The sequence below is a fragment of the Lampris incognitus genome, chromosome 13, assembly GCF_029633865.1.
Source record: "Lampris incognitus isolate fLamInc1 chromosome 13, fLamInc1.hap2, whole genome shotgun sequence".
NCBI lineage: Eukaryota > Metazoa > Chordata > Actinopteri > Lampriformes > Lampridae > Lampris > Lampris incognitus.
Genome location: NC_079223.1, coordinates 37,399,405 through 37,418,935, shown reverse-complemented (window position 1 = coordinate 37,418,935; position 19,531 = coordinate 37,399,405). Strand labels below are relative to the sequence as shown.

The 19,531-nt window shown below is 43.3% G+C and overlaps 1 protein-coding gene across 1 annotated transcript; it reads right to left on the bottom strand.

The window, feature by feature from the left end:
• Positions 1-5,952: 5,952 nt before the first annotated feature.
• On the bottom strand, positions 5,953-19,498 carry lhb (luteinizing hormone subunit beta). Its single transcript, XM_056291342.1, has 5 exons — positions 19,478-19,498; positions 9,812-9,958; positions 9,336-9,430; positions 6,847-6,965; positions 5,953-6,186 (listed from the first exon to the last, which is right to left on the bottom strand). Exons 3-5 carry the CDS (start codon positions 9,427-9,429, stop codon positions 5,953-5,955), a joined length of 447 nt encoding a protein of 148 aa, XP_056147317.1. The 5' UTR covers position 9,430; positions 9,812-9,958; positions 19,478-19,498.
• Between the last annotated feature and the right edge of the window lie 33 nt (positions 19,499-19,531).

Sequence of the window (19,531 nt, the reverse complement as noted above, 5' to 3'; positions counted from 1 at the left end):
GAATAAACAATACTTTTTGCTTTATCAGTGAAGGGAGAATTTTTTTTGAATGACTTGAAGTTTGTTGAACAGGGAAAAAATGTTACAAGTTTCAAGGGAGTTGAATATTTTTTTACAGGAACTGTACCTATCACCAGGGGCCAACTGGGAATGAAAAACGCCCCGGATTTTTTGACTCAGACCACCCCCTCCCCGCCTCCCAGCGATACACCACCACCCACACAAACCACGCCACACCTAATGTAAACAAGATTACTGAACAATATTTATAACAATACCTTGAGTAAAACAGATGTAAAATAGAACAAGGGGAATGTCTTACTCTTAGGAGGAGGCTGGCTAGAAGGAGCACATTTTGGCACAATGGCACTGGCAGCAAGATGGCAAGAATCTCTGGAACCATCTTGTCCAATAAAAGAAATAATACAGGAAGAAATGTGTTGGTGAAAAGACTGGTGAGTAGGCAAGTAATAGAATAAAATAAAAATAAACATATTTCCTACATCTTTAAATTAGCAATTTCTGTAGCAGCTCACCTCTCTCAGCAACTCCATCTATAACTAGGTCACTGTCCAGGGCCATTAAAACATCTCGCTCTTAGCCATGAGCATAAAAGCCTCCAGGTGTTGTTGAGATTGAGTGCTCCTGAACCTGAGCTCCTGAGTCCTCTTGATGAATTTCAGAGTAAAGAAGCTCCACTCGCAAGCTATCTGGGTTACTGACAGGGGAAGTAGGAACTTGTAAGCAGGCCCAGGATATGGTATGTGTCGGTTAATAGGTTGTACTGACTAAGAATATGGTAGCAACACACTGGACAGTCATTGCAAGATGAGCAGCTCTTGTTCACCATCTCCACCTCGTCTTCATTTCCTTCAGCCCCATGATCCTCCATAGACCTGGTTGTGTATTCTTCAAATCCCAATTGTTTTAACCTTGTCCACCGTTCTGCCAGACTCATGAGCTCACTCTGTAAATTGGCCACGACTGCTCTGCTATCGAACTTGATCAAACATTTGCTTAGTTCTTGAAGGGCTGTCTGTGGAAGGCCACTGGCACTGGATGTTAGCTGACTAAAGTTTTTAGGGTCCAGAAGAGCCATGTCGGCATATAAAGTGCCATTACTCAGAAATCGCCGATGGATGCTATCTATAACTGTATCCAGAATTTGATTATGGACACCAATCCTGTATGCACTCTCTGCCCCAGTAAAACTCTCATCTTGTGCCATCTCTCCAGGCATGGTTTTCTTCTTTGCCACGCCACTTCCATTGCCTAAATGCATGCGCTCTTTTTAATGATGTCAGCTGTAAAAGCGCCTATGAGTTCAATATTTTGAAAATTCAATGTAGCACATCAACCTTTTTTTAACATCCCGCCCCATCCAGGCTGTGATTGGTCGGTTCATGAAAAGTGACATTGACGAGCACTTGTTTCAACAAAAGGCACCCAATATAGCTTAATAGCCAGCTAACCAAACCAAAACATTGCTTATCTTATCCATATTGTCTTGTGTCTTACCGCTTTAGATGCAAAGCCTTGACTACGTTGAACTGGTATCATTGGGGTTAATGGGCTGCTCTCTCTGCTCTCTTGCCAGTGTCTTCAGGCTCACTAGGCTGAGGTGATTGATGGGAAACGGTGCCAAATGAATGTTATTTTTTTGAAATTAACATTTTAAAAATGTTATTTTAAAATATTTGGCTGCATCAGCCTCAAGGGCCTTCAACCTCTTCTCTCTCCGGTTTTCAGCACCACCTTTACGTTTTTTCTCTTTTTGTTTGTCCATCTTGCTCCATTCCATTTATTCCACTTAACAAAAACGGGAAAGGGGCTGGGCCCAGGAAACATTGGAGTGGACCGGACCAAAAGTAATTGGCTGGGAGAGAGAGGCTGACAGATTTAATACCCAACCGCAGTGGGCCAGCAGCCCACTCGCCTGGACCAGTCAGACACACAACACTTGGTTATTTAATACTTAAGTGGGGCCTGGGATATATATATATGTATATAAAACTTTGCTAAAAGAAATACTCAACGGAAGGGAAAGTGCTCAACAAATAAGGAGCAAAATAATCCAGTGAGTCAAGTACATTCTTTATGAGAAACATCTGCCCCATAAATGGGCCGGCAAAGTCCAAATGTAGCCTAGACCAAGGGTGGTCTGGCCACGCCACTCCCACGGGTGCAAGGGCGCTGGTAGTGGCATGTTCTGATGTGTCTGACACTATGTACATGATTTTACCTTGTTCTCCAGGTCTTGGTCCATTTTTGGCCACCACACATATGATCTTGTAAGGCTTTTCATTCGCGACACACCTGGATGAGTCTCATGTATTTCCTCCACAATCTGTGAATGGCCAGGAGGAGGTATGATGATCCTCGCACCCCAGAAAATGCAGCGATCCTGCAGGCTCAGTTCTGTCCTGCGTTTACCATAAGGTCTAAGCACCTCTCCTACCTCAACAATGGGCCAGCCTTGTAAAAGAAAAGTCTTTACTTTAAAAGAAAAGTCTTTGCTTGGGACAGGACAGGGTCCCTTTCCGTCCCCTGTTCGACCTCGGATGCTTTTGCATGTGTTTCTGACAGCCTCTCCAATGAAACACAGTCTCTGGAGGCACATGTGTAGCAGCAGGTATCTCAGATAAAGGCAGCTGACTCAGCGCATCAGCATTTGCATTATCATTCCCTGTTCTGTACAGTATAGTGTACTGGTAGGCTGACAGTGTGAGAGCCCAGTGCTGTATCCTGGCTGAGGCTAGCGGTGGGATGCATTTGGTCTCACTGAACAGGCTCATCAGTGGTATATGGTCAGTACAAATCATGAAGGCCCAGCCATAGAGGTACTGATGGAAATGCTTGACAGCATGGACAATGGCCAGACAATCTTTGTCTAGCTGTGAATATCCCCTCTCAGCTGCTGTCAGGGTACGTGAAGCAAAGCCAATAGGCTTCCCTGAACGGTCCTCCATCACATGTGAGAGAACTGCCCTGACTCCATAGGGCGAGGCGTCGCATGAAAGGGAGAACTCCTTGTCAGGCTCATAGTGAACGAGCAGCTTTGCTGAGTGGAGAAGTTCTTTCACTTCTTTGAAAGCTTCATCCTGCTTTTCCTTCCACTGCCACTTCGTGTCACTGTGAAGCAGCTTGTACAGTGGGGCCAAGACCTTTGAGAGGTCAGGAAGAAACTTTCCATAATAATCCACATCCCATCAGCAGGCTATTGACTGTATGCTTTTAATGAGTACACCTTTCGTAAGAATATTTTTTTTCCATACGACTATGCCAAATATATTAGTGAAATACGTCGGTTTGTAAACTAGCTGGCAACTGTGCTGTAGCTGGTTTGCACGCCTGCTGGCTGTTAGCTAGTTACCTAGCTCACTAGTTTTAGATGAATAATCCTTAGTGCCTCCTTATTTTATTAAATGAAATTTGAATATTTATAATGATAAGACGTTCCAGGCCAATAAACATAGTGCTAGCTAACTCTTTTCGACCTACTAGACAAGAGAGACTCAGCACTGCTTTGAAATGGGTAATTTAAATGAAGTGTATTGTAGTGTGATTTCAAGTGATCATTTGTGTAACTTATTAAATAAAACAAGTTTTATTTACCTGTTCTTGTGAAGCGAATGAATCTGGTGGATTTGAATTTGCCGTATCAACTGGTGACCGATAGACCAGTGTTTCTCAACCGGGGGTCCGCGGACCCCTAGTGGTCCGTGGTGTAATTGCAAGGGGTCCGTGAAAATAAAATATCTTTAAAAAAAAGATCCTATGACATTTATAGAAATAGGATTATTTTACTCAAATGTGACTGAGACCTCTATCTCCCTAAACTATAAAGGGTAACAGGACTTTTTTCTCTAATTACATCTGTTTCACAAGTGTAATTTATTGTATTTTAATAAGAGATCTCGCTCCCGTTTGCATTGTTAAAAGTTACTGCATAAAAATTCTGTTGTTACATATATCTGAAAGTTACTGAATACATATTCTGTTTTGTTACATATATCTGAAAGTTACTGAATACATATTCTGTTTTGTTACATATATCTGAAAGTTACTGCATAAGAATTCTGTTTTGTTAACTATATCTAAGTTACAACTGAAAGCTCTTATTTTTGCCCCACAGAGTGAATAAATGCTATAATGCAATTTAAAATACAGTTTCTACTGTTTCTACAAATTGCAACCCCCTCCCCCAAGATCAGGTGGAGGGGTCCTCAGGGTAGATCAAAAATACGCAGGGGGTCCAGCACCCCAAAAAGGTTGAGAACCACTGCGATAGACATACGATCGTCTAGTCAAATCTTAATCCATGTCGTATTTCCGGTTTCCGGTTGGGGGAAAAATACATCGAGAGCGAGGAGAATCGCCCCTGTGCACAACGTACCAGTTTCCTGTATGTAGGCGTGTTCTGTATTGACAATGACATATTTTTCGCGATGCCTGCAAGATTTACCATGGATAAATGTCGGCGACATGCACAGAATTGTCGACAAACCTTCACCTGCACCTACCAGCAAACGGGTGAAAAGTTTCAAGTTGTACGTATCAAGTTACGTCCACAATTATGAGGTCGGGGATACTCATCCTCATAATTGTGGACATAATAACGTTAGAGAACATCCTCACTGGGATTTTAATAGATGCATGTGTCTATTGAGCAGATAGCCGAGACCGAATTTGTAGCAGACATTTACCAAAAGATACTACATTAGGGGCTAAAACCCAGATCCAGTTGTTTGTGTTGGTGGTGGGGAAAGCTGACACAGCAACACTTGCGATTCTTTCGTTACACATGGATGTCAAAATGAGGTTAAACACAAATGCAATTACTTGAATCCTCATAGGTGCATGTGAGGAAGTTGAACAAAGACGCCAATCTTCAGAGTTGTTGCTTTACAGTATCGGTACAGGAACATTGCTTCTGCATGTGGTGAGACATTTTACTGAAAATTCGATTCACACTTCAGCAGAGTAAAATTTGTGCTCTTGTTGCACTTTGTCGGCAGGCATATTAATATGTACCCTGGCTCTGCTGCATGCCAGTAGCTAAGCAGGTGTAGCCTTGGATAGTACTAGGATGGGAGACCTGCCAGGAAAATTGAGTTGCTGCTGGAAGTGTTGTTGGTAGGCCAGTGGGGGGCGGTCTTCCCTCTGGTCCTAATAAAACAACAACAACAAATCCCAGTGCAGTGACGGGGATGCTGTGCTGTGCTGTGCTGTAAGCGATGCTGTCCTTTGGAGGAGACATTAAACTGAGGTCTTGACTCACTGTGGTCATTAAAGATCCATGGCACTTACTTATCGCAAAGATTAGGGGTTTCCTGGTGTCCTGGCAAAATTCCCAACCTGGCTCTCTCCATCTGGCCATCTAATCATCCCCCCATGTAATTGGCTCAGTGATTCCTCCCTCTACACCTCAAGCTGGTGTGTGGTGAGCGTTCTGGTACAAAATGGCTGCCGTGCATCACCCAGGTGGGTGTTACACATTGGTGGTGTTTGAAGTGAGTTACCTCCTTCAATGTGAAGTGCTTTGGGTGTCTAGATAAAGCGCTTTATAAATGTAATCCATTATTTCTTCACTCATAACATAACTTTGACATCAGATGCTGTTATTTCTCCTTTATTGTGAATTTTGCTTCACAAAAAATGTAATTAACTTTAATCAATGTACATTACAGCAGACAGTCTATTGTGATTTGTAAACTGACATAAGAGCGTAAACAGTCTGCATATTCTTAAAGCCAGGTTTTGTTTACTGGGAAAATTGTGTTTTACATTTCAGGATCATAATGTAGGCAATTGTATAAACATCTTGCACACAAAAAGATGTTTAGACATCTCTGCATCACATTTTAAAATTTTTTTGTGGCTCAGTTTTCACAGCTTGAATGCATTTTCTGCTGCAGCTCTCAGAGGAAAGGCAGCTAACTAACACGACTACTAGTAGTAGTGTTGCGTGCTGCTCATGCAGAAGTCAGGCTGCAGGCTCTCATAGGTGCAGTCAGAAATGTCCATGGCACAATGGCCGCAGTAGCAGCTCAGGGCCACGGGGTAGGTGACCACTGGATCAACACCCAGAGGGCAGTCAGGCAGCTCGTACGTCCGGTGATACAAGTCCCTGTATGTGCACACGTGCTGATACACATTGCTGAAACGTGTCTTCATGACGGGGTCCTGGAGGGAGATGAATAATCCGAGGAGAGAGAAAACGGAGGAGAAAGATGGAGAGAAACAGAAGGTGTGGAGATGACATGGAGAAAGTGAGGGAGAAAAAAACCCAGAAAAATAGGCAGCTCAGTAGACATAATTGTTTTCTTGCATTTGTTCAAACAGCATTCTGTAAAGAAGAAAAAAAACAGACAGAAGAGCTGAATGAAAATCAGGATGTTGCTCCTAAAAGAACTGCACATATTCAACTAAATTTTCTCGTTAAAAGAAAATAAGACAATCTAAAGAAGTGATGCATGGAGAGCCATTAAAAAACAAAACAAAAAACAAAAATACAGTCACCAGTGCTAAAATGGAAAAATAAAAACAGCTGATCCTGGTTTGGCAACAAGGTTAAAACTAATAAGTAAAAGCAAATAGTTTCCCAAAGGCCTTACAATAAAAGTATGCTTAAAGAACTGATTTTGCAGATGAATTTGTTTCTGGTAGACTAAGCTCCTTAAGTAAGTTGTGCTGATAAAGGCCTGAAAGCAAAACTCTGATCAATTTTATTCTATAAGCCCAGACACCAGAACAGTTAAAACTGTCTTGTCTATGAGATCTCAAACCGGTGCCATTGTCTCATAAGGGATAAACTACATAGCGTGTAAATATCACCCACGATACCTTGGTGATGCAGTGACCGCTGCAGATGGTCGTTTCTATGGGGTGGCATTTGGGACAACCCTCTTTCTCCACTGACACAGTCTGGTTTATCAGCTGGCAGGGCTGCAGCTGGTAGGCTCCTAGCAAAGAAAGCATTAAAGGAGCTACTTAAAAGTATAGTATTTTCGCTTTTCTGAAGCTTAAAGGTCTACACAACACTAAAACAACTTCTTTTCATTGAACACTCATGTACATGGACACATCCAAGTCAGAGACATCGACCCTGGTGCTTATCTTGACATTTTAGCACAATCTGTACAATCTTTACGCAAAGCAGTGGATTTCAGCTAAGTGGTGCCTCTGTGGTTATAACTGCATTATTACAGTCATGGAGGATGGGATATGAGTCACAACCTCCTGGCCACGCCCTTCCATCTTCTACTATAAATAAAAAACATTCAAATTCTACCATTAAGGAGCAGAGTATATAAGCAAGAGACGTATTGAAAGAAAGAGAGAGAGAGAGAGAGAGAGAGAGAGAGAGAGAGAGAGAGAGAGAGAGAGAGAGAGAGAGAGAGAGAGAGAGAGAGAACAAAGTTACATATTCTTGCATTTTTCTGTGGTTCTAATTTGATTTTTTTTTTACATAGTTCTTGTTTGATTTTCTATAGTTTTCTATGTAGTTTTCTAGAATTAGTACTCTCGCTAGCTCCTCCCAACATTTTCTCCAGGTTTTGGCATTTTTTAAATCTCCGATGGAGCTGCGCAGTCCATCTAAACTAGCCTGTCTTGTTGACCTTTAATATGATTGCTAACTATCAGCAGGGGTTGCTGGGTAATACTGATTGAAACAAAAGAAACGACCTTTGACCCCCTACCTAACTCCCACATTTCTGTATTTTGTTTATTGTATTGCCACATCAGAGAGAGTAATCACACAACAGAATTGTGGTGACTAAATATAATCCACTTTGAAGGACAATACATGACTGTGCTGCTGATTTCACTGTATTTCTACCACTTTATTTCTACCTAAGCGTTTGTGTTTATTTGCTTTTTCATTTGATTTGAACTATTGAGAGTCAATGTAATGTGTGCCATGCCATGCTTAACCCACTTACAGCCTTGTGGCAGTGGATAGCAAAATTTTTTGACACATAGCTCTGCGTAAATTTAAAAAGGGACAAACTCATGGCATAAATGGCAATCAGGATTTAAACATAAAAATACTGTATACAACAGATTCTAGGAGTTACCCAGTTCACACTGAGATACTGCAAGTCATTCAGGAAAAGGAGAAATAAAGTTACTCCACCTCCCAACCATCTACATCCATAATAACCTCTGCATCCAACCAACTTTATGTCATAGAAGGTATTTCCCCTTTGCCCATAAACCGATTACAACACAGATACGATAGAGGGCAACATAACCCAGACATGCTTCACTCACTTGATTTTTGAAATGAAGTTTTCATGACTTTTCAGTGATATACATATATATATATATATATATAGAGAGAGAGAGAGAGAGAGAGAGAGAGAGAGAGAGAGAGAGAGAGAGAGAGAGAGAGAGAGAGAGAGAGAGAGAGAGAGAGAGAGAGAGAGAGAGAGAGAGAGAGAGAGAGAGAGAGAGAGAGAGGCCCTATGATGGCTTGGCAGCCTGTCCAGGGTGTCTCCCTGCCTGCTGCCCAATGACTGCCGGGATAGGCTCCAGCATCCCCGCGACCCTGAGAGCAGGATAAGCGGTTTGGATAATGGATGAATGGATATATATATATATATATTGATATTGATTTGATGTATTCATTAGATATATGGAATGTTTTGGTGTGGCCTTTGTCCAAGGAAAACACATACACCCATTACCAGCAACAAACTGGTTGGAAATAAAACCTGGGCACCTGCTAGTTTTAATCCCTCAGCGATGATGCCACGGAAGCAATTGGGAGTTAAGTGCCTTGCTCAAAAGCAGCTCATTTGGCAAGTGAGCACGAGTGTTTTTTGAGTCACTTTCTGCTCTTAGACTTTCTATCTTGTTCGGAGATTCCAACTATCAAACATCTCCTTACACTTCCCTTTCTTTAAAAGGTGCAATCCGTGATTTCTTTGACCATATAGAATTTAGGAATAATTGCACACATAATTGAAGAATTTGAGTCATCAATTGGAACCGAGCATTTTGTGTCTTTCTCAACCAATCATAATTGAAAATACAGGCCTTTTTTACTCCAGTGTTAACAAACATTACCAATGTTAATAAACCTTTTACAGCATCAGAAAACATTAGAAACATAGATTTAGGTGTTGTTTGTTGTCGGTCCGTAAGAGACCTGGCAATCAATTTGGAAGTGATTTCAGGTTCCAGTCGTGTGTTTGGTATTGTGGTGGTGGGGGGACCATTTTGTTTAAGGTTAGAGCCTTTAACAGAAAGAAAGAAAGAAGCTATGCACAAGTTAAATGTACTCTAAAAGAAAAAAAGAAAAGAGGTTTGAATCAATGATGACTTACCTACAGCTGCAATGGTCCAAACAGAACCAAAGGGTCCCAGAACTAGACTCAGAAACAGGGGAAACACGAGTCCACCAATAGGCAACACCATCATCCTGGTAGACACACTTCTATGTTTGGTTATTTAGCTAGCAAGCCAGCTGGCTCACTAGTCAGTCAGCCAGTATGTTCATTAGATACAATACGGAGGAAGTTACTCGAATCATCACCCCGTCCATTTACATTCTTCATTGTCATTTTAGCTCGCCTCAACTCACGATGCTTAAATGCTTTCAATCGTGCTACATACTTGGTCAAAACAATCTGCTTTACATGAATGACGCTCATAAAAACACTGATAAAGGGGGCGGCAACTAGTGCAAATTATATCAACCAATATCTCACTTAAAGAACGACTGGAAGCATATCGTCACGCACTATCCACCATTTACCTTTGTAAATCTGGAGAAAAACCACAGTTTATCAGCTGGACCTACCTGCTGGGCCGTGGACGAGGACTTGGTGCTCTGTAACCAGTCAGATGAGTTGGGCTGTGCTGGTGGCAGCCTATTTATACAGAGGGAGCTGGTATCCAGGATGAACCATGGTGACATCGTCCAGCCCGGGCTGCAGCATTGGGAGCGCTGCTTTTTGTGAGAAATAGGTGTATCAGTAATGGGATGTGGCCAACACCGTAAGGCTTTCTTTAACACTCCGGATTTACAGCAATGAAGTCATCATTTGGATGATTTGAGAGGGGCATTGTTAAAATGAAGTACATTAATACTTAGTTTAATGCTCTCTCAGTTGGCTCCATATTATTATTATTATCATTTGATGTCAACATTTTCACTGTTGGTTTTAGTTGTCATTGGAAAGAACTGCACCTCCAAATTAGATGCTATCTATATACAAGATGAGACATTTAATTTCAGGAGTGCCCTACTTAGCTTGCTGCCACCGCGACCCGACCCCGGAGAAGCAGCTGATGATGATGATGATGATGATGAAAAGGATTTACACAGGAACCAAATTTTAATAGCTAAAACGGGGAAAAGGTGTGTTTTCTATTTTATTTTATTTGTTGATTTTCAACTGAAGAAGTGGACCCACATTTCTCACTTAACATGGTCTGCAGACATTAGTACTTAGGAGAATCTCCTCTAATTGCACTTGAGATGCATCCCTGGCTGTGATTACTATCTGACAGACTGCAAATGAGTAAATGTAACGTGCTATGCAGTTGTATATGTCACCAGTTGATAACACACAAATCCACCTGCTTTGGATAAAAGCGTCTGCTAAATGCAGATGTATTAAGGGATCCTAGCTCTAGTTTTCACATAGGCGACCCGGGGTTTGACTCTCACTAGACTTTTAATCTTTTTGTGTCTTACTTGATTGAAATGGTCAAAGGGAATTATAGAAGTTATCACCGTCACGTGTGGGATATGTGGCGTGTCAAGACCAAGCAGTCCCTTTTTAATTCAAGTCCCTTTTAATTAAGTTTCTCCACCTGAAAAAAAATCTGAGTTAAACTTAAAGGATTGTTGAGTTTATTTAATAAGAGGCATGAACTCAATGCATTCAACGAGTTGAGCAATTAGGTTTTACAGTGGCTGTCCGACACATGATGGCAAGTAAACATGTTTCCTCCTTGGTATTGACCTCCACTGGACAATATTTAAATTAAACGACTCCCTATACTCATAACTTACCTTCGCCCCAAAAGTGACACCCGGGTCATGCTAACTCCAGAAAAAACTGTTTTTCCATCCATCTACTATCTCCTTCAAAGCTACGCCCCGACCCCTGTCTCAACTACCACAGTAGAATGGTGCTTCTTTAAGCTCGAGCTGGTGAAGTCCATGTCTCAAAACCTCCACAGTGGAGAGAGGCTGTCTGACTCATCGCGTCTTCCATTCTGGGCGGCACGGTGGCCCAGTGGTTAGCACTGTTGCCTCACAGCAAGAAGGTCCTGGGTTCAAACCCAAGGCTGTCCCAGGTCCTTTCTGTGTGGAGTTTGTGTGTTCTCCCCATGTCTGCGTGGGTTTCCTCCGGGTGTTGCGGTTTCCTCTCACCATCAAAAAGACATGCATGTTAGGATTAATACTCTGGTCTGTGCCCCTGAGCAAGGCAATGGAAAGAAGAACTGGAGTTGGTCCCCAGGTGCTGCATAGCGGCTGCCCACTGCTCCAAGCCACACAGCTAGGATGGGTTAAATGCAGCGAGTAAATTTCATTGTATGTATGTACAAATAACAAAGTATATTCTATTATTCTATTCGAGTGGCACATTTCAACTAGCAGAGGTGAAGTCATGAATATTTTCAAACATATGTGCACAAGAGGATATAGCCGTGATTTAAATAAATGAAGGATGCATAAAATGTCTACTGATTTAGATTTACAGAGATTGTGAGTGAATTGCAATGTGGATTTCATCTGGCTCTTATAATGTACCCTTTAACATATAAATAGAAATTTTGTGATAAAAACCAATAATTAAATGAAGGAATCCAATATCTATTGTCAATTTGTGACCATTCCTAGCAATGAGGATGACATCCTATCATTTCCTCTATGTTTGAGCAGGTTGGGTATAACAATGGCTTCAGTGTTGGGTCACTTTGTTGGAAGAGCTGATTTGAAAAACAAACCCAAATAAGTATTTTTACACAGACTGTTACGGCACGTTTTAACAGATATTTTCTAATGTGCCCTTTTATAGTCTGACAGCAGCTGCCCTTGTGATTGTCTGTGCACGCCACAGTTCAGCTGGTTACTGAAAAATGAACAAAGCCCTACACACATAGAGCTCAGTATACAACATGATCCCCTCGGCCATCTGTTCCCCTTCGTCAACCTTGTGCTCTAATCCCTATGTGATCACCGGCGGATCACTTGGACACGCCGATTTCCTCCTGACGTGTTTTTAGACGTTGAGACTCTAATTCAGTTAACCTGCCACAGTACCTGCCACAGTACTTTAATGGGTTTGGTAATTTGTTTGGTGGAAACCCGACTCCTGTCAGGTTGTAAGTCTTTATAGGATTATGGTGACATGGTGACATTCATAGATTTCCTGTCTGAGCAGTGAGCATGCATTAATTCACATGCTTGGAAGTGATTTCAATACGATGTAGCACCTGGCCTACGTATTGTGCTTTTGAGCATCTATCTGTTTTTCCATCTGTTTGTCTGTCTTCATAAATCTATTAACACACACACACACACACACACACACACACTGATCAGCCAAACATTAAAACCACTGGCAGGTAAGTGAATCACATTGATTATCTCATTACAGTGGCACCTGTCACTGTAATGACCAAATATCTCTGGTTGACCCCTATTAATACTTATCGCTTCTCTGGGATATATTAGGCAGCAAGTGAACAGTGAGTTCTGGATGTTGATGTGTTGGAAGCAGGAAAAATGGGCGAGCGTAAAGATCTGAGCAACTTTGACAACGGCCAAATTGTGATGGTTAGATGACTGAGTCAGACCATCTCCAAAACGGCAGGTCTTGGGGGGGGGGGGTGTTCCTGGTATGCAGTGGTCAGTAGCTGGCCAAAGTGGTCCAAGGAAGGACAACCAATGAACGGGGGACAGGGTCATGGGCGTCCAAGACTCACTGATGCGCGTGGGGGGGTGCAAAGGCTAGCCCGTCTGGTCCGACACCACAGGTCTACTGTAGCTCAAATTGCTGAAAAAGTTGATGCTTGCTATGATAGACAGGTGTCAGAACACACAGTGTATCACAGCTTGTTATGTAGGTGGCTGTGTAGCCATAGACCAGTTAGAGTGCCCATGATGACCCCTGTCCACCACCAAAAGCGCCTACAATAAGCATGTGAGCATGAGAACTGGACCATGGAGCAATGGAAGAAGGTGAATCACGTTTTCTTTCGCATCATGTGGACGGCCGGATACGTGTGCATGGTTTACCTGGGGAAGAGATGGCACCAGGATGCACTATGGGAAGAAGGCAAGCCGGTGGAGGCAGTGTGATGCTCTGGGCAATGTTCTGCTGGGAAACCTTGGGTCCTGGCATACATGTTGATGTTACTTTGACACATGCCACCTACCTATGCATTGTTGCAGACCAGGTACACCCCTTCATGGCAACGGTATTCCCTGATGGCAGTGTCCTATTTCAGCAGGATAATGCACCCTGCTACACTGCAAAAATTGTTCAGGAATAGTTTGAGGAACATGACAAAGAGTCCAAGGTGTTGCGTCGGCCTCCAAATTCCCCAGATCTCAAACTGATCGAGCATCTGTGGGATGTGCTGGCAAAACAAGTCCAATCCTAGGCGGGCCCACCTTGCAATTTACAGGACTTAAAGGATCTACTGCTAACATCTTGGTGCCAGATACTGGAGGACATCTTCAGAGGTCTTGTGGAGTCCGTGCCTTGACAGATCAGAGCTGTTTTGGCAGCACGAGAGGGACCTACACAATATTAGGCAGGTGGTTTTAATATTTTGGCTGATCAGTGTATGTGTTTGTGTGATGGTAAAAAACAAGGACACACATTTGCGATAGGTGTAAGACACTACTGTCCATGTGTCCAGGCATTAGCCCCGCCCCTGTGCAATGATTCCCATTATTTCCTATGGCTTCTACATGCAGAAATGAACTTTTGCTGCATCTAGAAAAATGCAGAGCAATGCTGAACTTGATGCCTATGCGACACAAGTTTAACCTCGTTGTGGTGAAAGTTCAACCTAGTTGTAATTAAGTATCACAGATCCAATAGAAAAGTGGGTCAGGCAGGAAATGAGGCAACATGGAGGGGAATTGAGAAATTTAGCTTTTTTTTAAAAATTTGTTTTGCTGTGTCTGAATTTTTTTCTTTTCAAACTTTATTGCAGACTCAGGGTCCATAGCAGACAAAGACAAATAGCTAAAAGACAAACCCTAGACAATACACAGAGTAAACACAATAAAATAACATAAATGGAACAAGTCAGTGTGTTAAAAGAAGGCAGCTGCACCAGTGGTCCCACAGCCGGGATTGTTAGCATGTGGCACTGAATCTTACATTAGTTAAACTCTTGAAGATCATTTTATCAGAGTCATTGAGCCAGCAAATAAATTTATACATGAGATTTCTTAGAAGAGCCTGAAAGGTACTGACTCCTGCAGCCACAAACATTTACTTGCACTACACCATCTAGGTCTTTTTAGCAGTATTCTCATGGCATCATTATAAGCCACTCGAAGCCTCTTTAAGCTTGCTTTTTTATAGTTTGACCACAGGGGGCAGTATAGAGTGTTGTACAATATGCTCTGAACAGAGACATCTTCACACTAACTGAACACATACCAAACTTGCATGACAGAGTGTTTGCTTGTGCATACATCATGCGGCATTGCCTATAGATATCATCATCATCTGTCATTTGTTCAGTAATATAGTGTCCAAGATATTTCACCTTATTACATACCACAAGATTATTATCAGAAAATTTAAAATCAGGAAATTTTAGATGATTGACCTTTTTGGTTCTGCAGATCATGACAACACTCTTACTACTAGCATTGTATTTGATATCATGCTCCACACCATACACAGAACATATATCAAGGAGCTGCTGGAGACCAGCGCTGCAGGGACTAAGAATGACAAGGTCATCTGCACACATAATATGGTTCACCAAGGTATTACCAATCATGCACTCAGTGTTACAGGATTTCAGCTGCTTGGACAAATCATCAATATATAAATTGTAGAGAACTGGAGACAGAATTCCCCCTTGTCTGACACCATTGCTAACCCCAAATGGGGCTGAAACTCTATTACCCCATTTCACTTACATAGTCTGGTGGGCATACCAATAAGCCAGAATTCTCACAATGTATTTAGGGACCCCTCTTTGACTCAATTTAACAAACAACTTTCTATGATTAACACCATCAAAAGCTTTAGAAGCATCAATAAAACACACAAGAACCGATGAGTTTTGGCCTCTGTATTTGTTTACAATATCCTTTAAGACATATATACATAAGTCAGTGCCATGTCTAGCTTTAAAACCAAACTGGTTATCTGTGGAGTTGATAAATTCATGCACTCTATCCAGCAGTATTCTTTCTTGGACTTTTGACAGTATGCTGGCTAGAGCTATAGGCCTGTAGTTCTCTAGGCTGCATCCTTTACCAGCTTTGTCCTTAATGACTGGTACTAACAGTACAGACAATTCCCCGAGCTCATCACTTATTTGCAGCTGTATCGAGATCTCGGGAGGAAAACCCTAAGTGGCAATACCAAGTGTATTCTGCCCTGGAGATCAGCATTATATGATTATCCCTGTTGTATCCCCCCTCCCCTTTTCCCTCCCCAATTGTATCTGGCTAATCACCCCACTCTTCCGAGCCGTCCCGGTTGCTGCTCCACCACATGTCTCCTCCCATACATGTGGAGTCGCCAGCCGCTTCTCTTCACCTGACAGTGAGGAGTTTCGCCAGGGGGACGTAGCGCGTGGGAGGATCACGCTATTCCCCCCAGTTCCCCCTCCCCCCTGGACGGGCGCCTCGACTGACCAGAGGAGGCACTAGTGCAGCGACCAGGACACACACCCACATCTGGCTTCCCTCGTCCGCAGGGACGCCCGAACAACCCGGAGGCAACATGGGGATTCGAACTGCTTCAGCATATCAGCTCCCTCACACCTCTGGGCGCAAGCGTGATGGCCTCGCGGTCTCACCGTCCCACTTCTGACACCAACGTTGTGAGAATTCAGGGGGGCAGCCGGGAACCGCCGCAGTCAGAACGCGAACCTGGATCTCCCGCACCACGGGTGACAACGTTAGCCAGTCGACGAAAGGGTCCGACCCATTAGCCAAGGCCTAGCGAGTCTATTTATGCATGCACGTTACACTATATATCAGGTCGCATCATATATATCAGGTGGAAAATGGTTCACCTTACTTCTGCAGGAGGCGCTCTTACTGTTGCAAATGCTCCATGAAATGGATGACTCCATTAGTTACTTTGGGAAGGTTAATGTGGTTAGAAGCAAAACGGATAAGCGTAAATAAACCAACATGTGTTTGATGAAACCACCCTTTATATAGGCAGCTGTGTCTTTGGGGTAGTGAAGAGGATTAAGAGGTTTCATTTACATATTGTATAATGCACATACACACACATAAGCTCTCTCTCTCACGCTCTCTCTCTCTCTCTCTCTCTCTCTCTCTCTCTCTCTCTCTCTCTCTCTCTCTCTCTCTCTCTCTCTCTCTCTCTCTCTCTCTCTCTCTCTCTCTCTCTCTCTCTCTCTCTCTCTCTCTCTCTCTCTCTCTACACACACACAATCTCCTGTCCAGACGCACATACATTTTCGCTCACAAGCACATCATATACATATTACTTGGGGTCCGGCTGAGTCCATGGATTCTCCTCTCCCTATACCAGTATTTATCAAACCAGTCCTCAAGGACCCCCTATCCTGCAGATTTTCATTGTAACCCTGCATAGGTAAACCTGCTTGTTCTTACTCAACCAATCATCTCATAGCACTTAATTATGCAAGGTGTGCAAACTCTGACATTCAGTGCTGACTGGTTGAATAACTACAAACAGGTACCTATTCAAGGCGGCACGGTGGCGCAGTGGTTAGTGCAGTCACCTCACAGCAAGAAGGTCCTGCGTTCGAGCCCCGGGGTAGTCCAACCTTGGTTTATCATCTCGGGTCGTCCTCTGTGTGGAGTTTGCATGTTCTCCCCGTGTCTGGATGGGTTTCCTCCAGGTGCTCCAGTTTCCTCACCCAGTTCAAAGACATGTAGGTCAGGTGAATTGGCCGTACTAAATTGTCCGTAGGTATGAATGGGTGTGTGTGTGTGTGTGTGTGTGTATGTGTTGGCCCTGTGATGGCCTGGCGGCCTGTCCAGGGTGTCTCCCCACCTGCTGCCCAATGTCTGCTGGAATAGGCTCCAGCATCCCCGCGATCTTGAGAGCAGGATAAGCGGTTAAGATAATGGATGGATGGATGGAGGTACCTATTCGGGGTTGCGAAGAAAATCTGCAGGATAGGGGGTCCTTGAGGACTGGGTTGAGAAACACTGCCCTGTACAACACACACACTTTATCCTATGTACAATATATGTCCCCAACACCCACACGCTTGAGCTCGCGTGCACGCGCGCGCGCACACTTTCCTCACATGCACTCCACTTACACATTGAGTTACGGACTGTTTGATGAGCTCCAGATGTTAAGGGGTATAGGTTTCAGTCAGACAAAGAACCATTGAATTTCTGTTTAGACAGTCACTTCCTGGCACCAGTTTTGCAGTTGACTTGTAACACTTCCAAGAAGTTTCAGTAAACACTTTCTGTATGTATGAGGTGTGGTATTGTATGAGGAAGTTGGGAGTTACAGAGAAGTATGTAGGAGTGGTGCAGGACATGTATGAGGGAAGTGTGACAATGGGGAGGTGTGCGGTGGGAATGACAGATGGGTTGAAGGTGGAGGTGGGATTACATCAAGGATCGGCTCGGAGCCCTTTCTTGTTTGCAATGGTGATGAACAGGTTGACGGACAAGATCATGCAGGAGTCTCGCAGATGACATTGTGATCTGTAGCGAGAGTAGGGTGCAGGTTGAGGAGAGCCTGGAGAGGTGGAGGTATGCACTGGAGAGAAGAGGAATCAAAGTCAGTAGCAGCAAGATGGAATAGCTATGCGTGAATGAGAGGGAGGACAGTGGAATGGTGAGGATGCAAGGAGTGGAGGTGATGAAGGCATATGAGTTTAAATACTTGGGGTCAACTGCCCAAAGTAACAGGGAGTGCAGGAGAGAGGTGAAGAAGAGAGTGCAGGCAGGGTGGAGTGGGTGGAGAAGAGTGTCAACAAGAAGTACCAGCAAGAGTTGCAGGGAAAGTTTACAAGATGGTTGTGAGACCAGCTATGTTATATGGTTTGGAGACAGTGGCGCTGACGAAAAGACAGCAGGAGGAGCTGGAGGTGGAAGAGTTGAAGATGCTAAGATCTTCACTGGGAGTGATGAAGAAGGACAGGATTTGGAAGGATTATATCCGAAGGACCGCTCAAGTTGGACGGTTTGGAGACAAAGCAAGAGAGGCAAGATTAAGATAGTTTGGACATGTGTAGAGGAGAGATGCTGGGTATATTGGGAGAAGGATGCTGAATATGGAGCTGCCAGGGAAGAGGAAAAGAGGAATGCCAAAGAGGAGGTTTATGGCTGTGGCGAGGGAGGACATGCAGGTGGCTGGTGTGACAGAGGAAGATGCAGAGGACAGGAAGAGATGGAAACGGATGATCCGCTGTGGTGACCCCTGACGGGAGCAGCCGAAAGTAGTAGAAGTAGAGGTACTTTACGTATATTGTATAGCGGAGCGGGGCTGGAACACAGTTGGGAGAACAGACAGTTAAATACAAAAAACGTGTATAAAACGTGAAATGTAAATAAAAGAACTGAAAATAACCATTGAAACAGCCCCAAACAACGACCGGAACTTAAAATCTACTAGAACGGTTTTTAAACTCTATATTCTGCCAAGATGAATACCCAGTTGATAATTCGCTGCAATATATTAATGCACTGCATATGTTAGTATGCCTGTGAAGAAACGACTAACACCAAATTTAACATTTTAACAACTTCAATACTATTTTTAAACAATTTAAAACGGCCGCTGTCCAACGCCTGTAAATACTGCAACGCCTCGGTGGTAGTCGTGGTGCGTCTGAAACGGCGGCTGTAACCAAACATGTTGGAAACAATCAAGTTTAGACTACTACTTTGCACCGGAGAACGCTTGTGTGTTTCTAGGACAGAGCAGTTAACTTCGCGAAGGAAATGATGCAACCAACACACGTCATGAATAGTGACGTGACACACACGATGACGCGCAAATTACGAGCGGTCATTTCGGCTGCTTATGGTCGTTTTAGGTAGATCTTATCATAACTCTTTTGTGAAATTGATCTAAAACTAATTTTAATGCAAATATATGCAAATTTAGGAGCGCTCAGGGAGCAGCAGGTCTGTATCTTTTTTTCCCCACAAAGCTATTTAAACTTTGAAAATCCAAAACCGTCCAAATGACTGCCTAGTGCTAGGCGATGTTCTGCTGGGAAAACTTGGGTCCTGACATTCAGGTGGGTGCTACTTTGACACGGACCACCTTACCTCAACGTTGTTGCAGACAAAGCACACCCCTTCATGGCAACGGTATTGTCGAAC

Coding starts and splice junctions, on each gene's coding strand:
- lhb (XM_056291342.1), bottom strand. CDS start 9,429: ATGATGGTGTTGCCTATTGGTGGACTCGTGTTTCCCCTGTTTCTGAGT. Junction 6,966..9,335: donor TTGGACCATTGCAGCTGTAG/GTAAGTCATCAT, acceptor TTTCTTTGCTAG/GAGCCTACCAGCTGCAGCCC. Junction 6,187..6,846: donor GCGGTCACTGCATCACCAAG/GTATCGTGGGTG, acceptor ATCTCCCTCCAG/GACCCCGTCATGAAGACACG.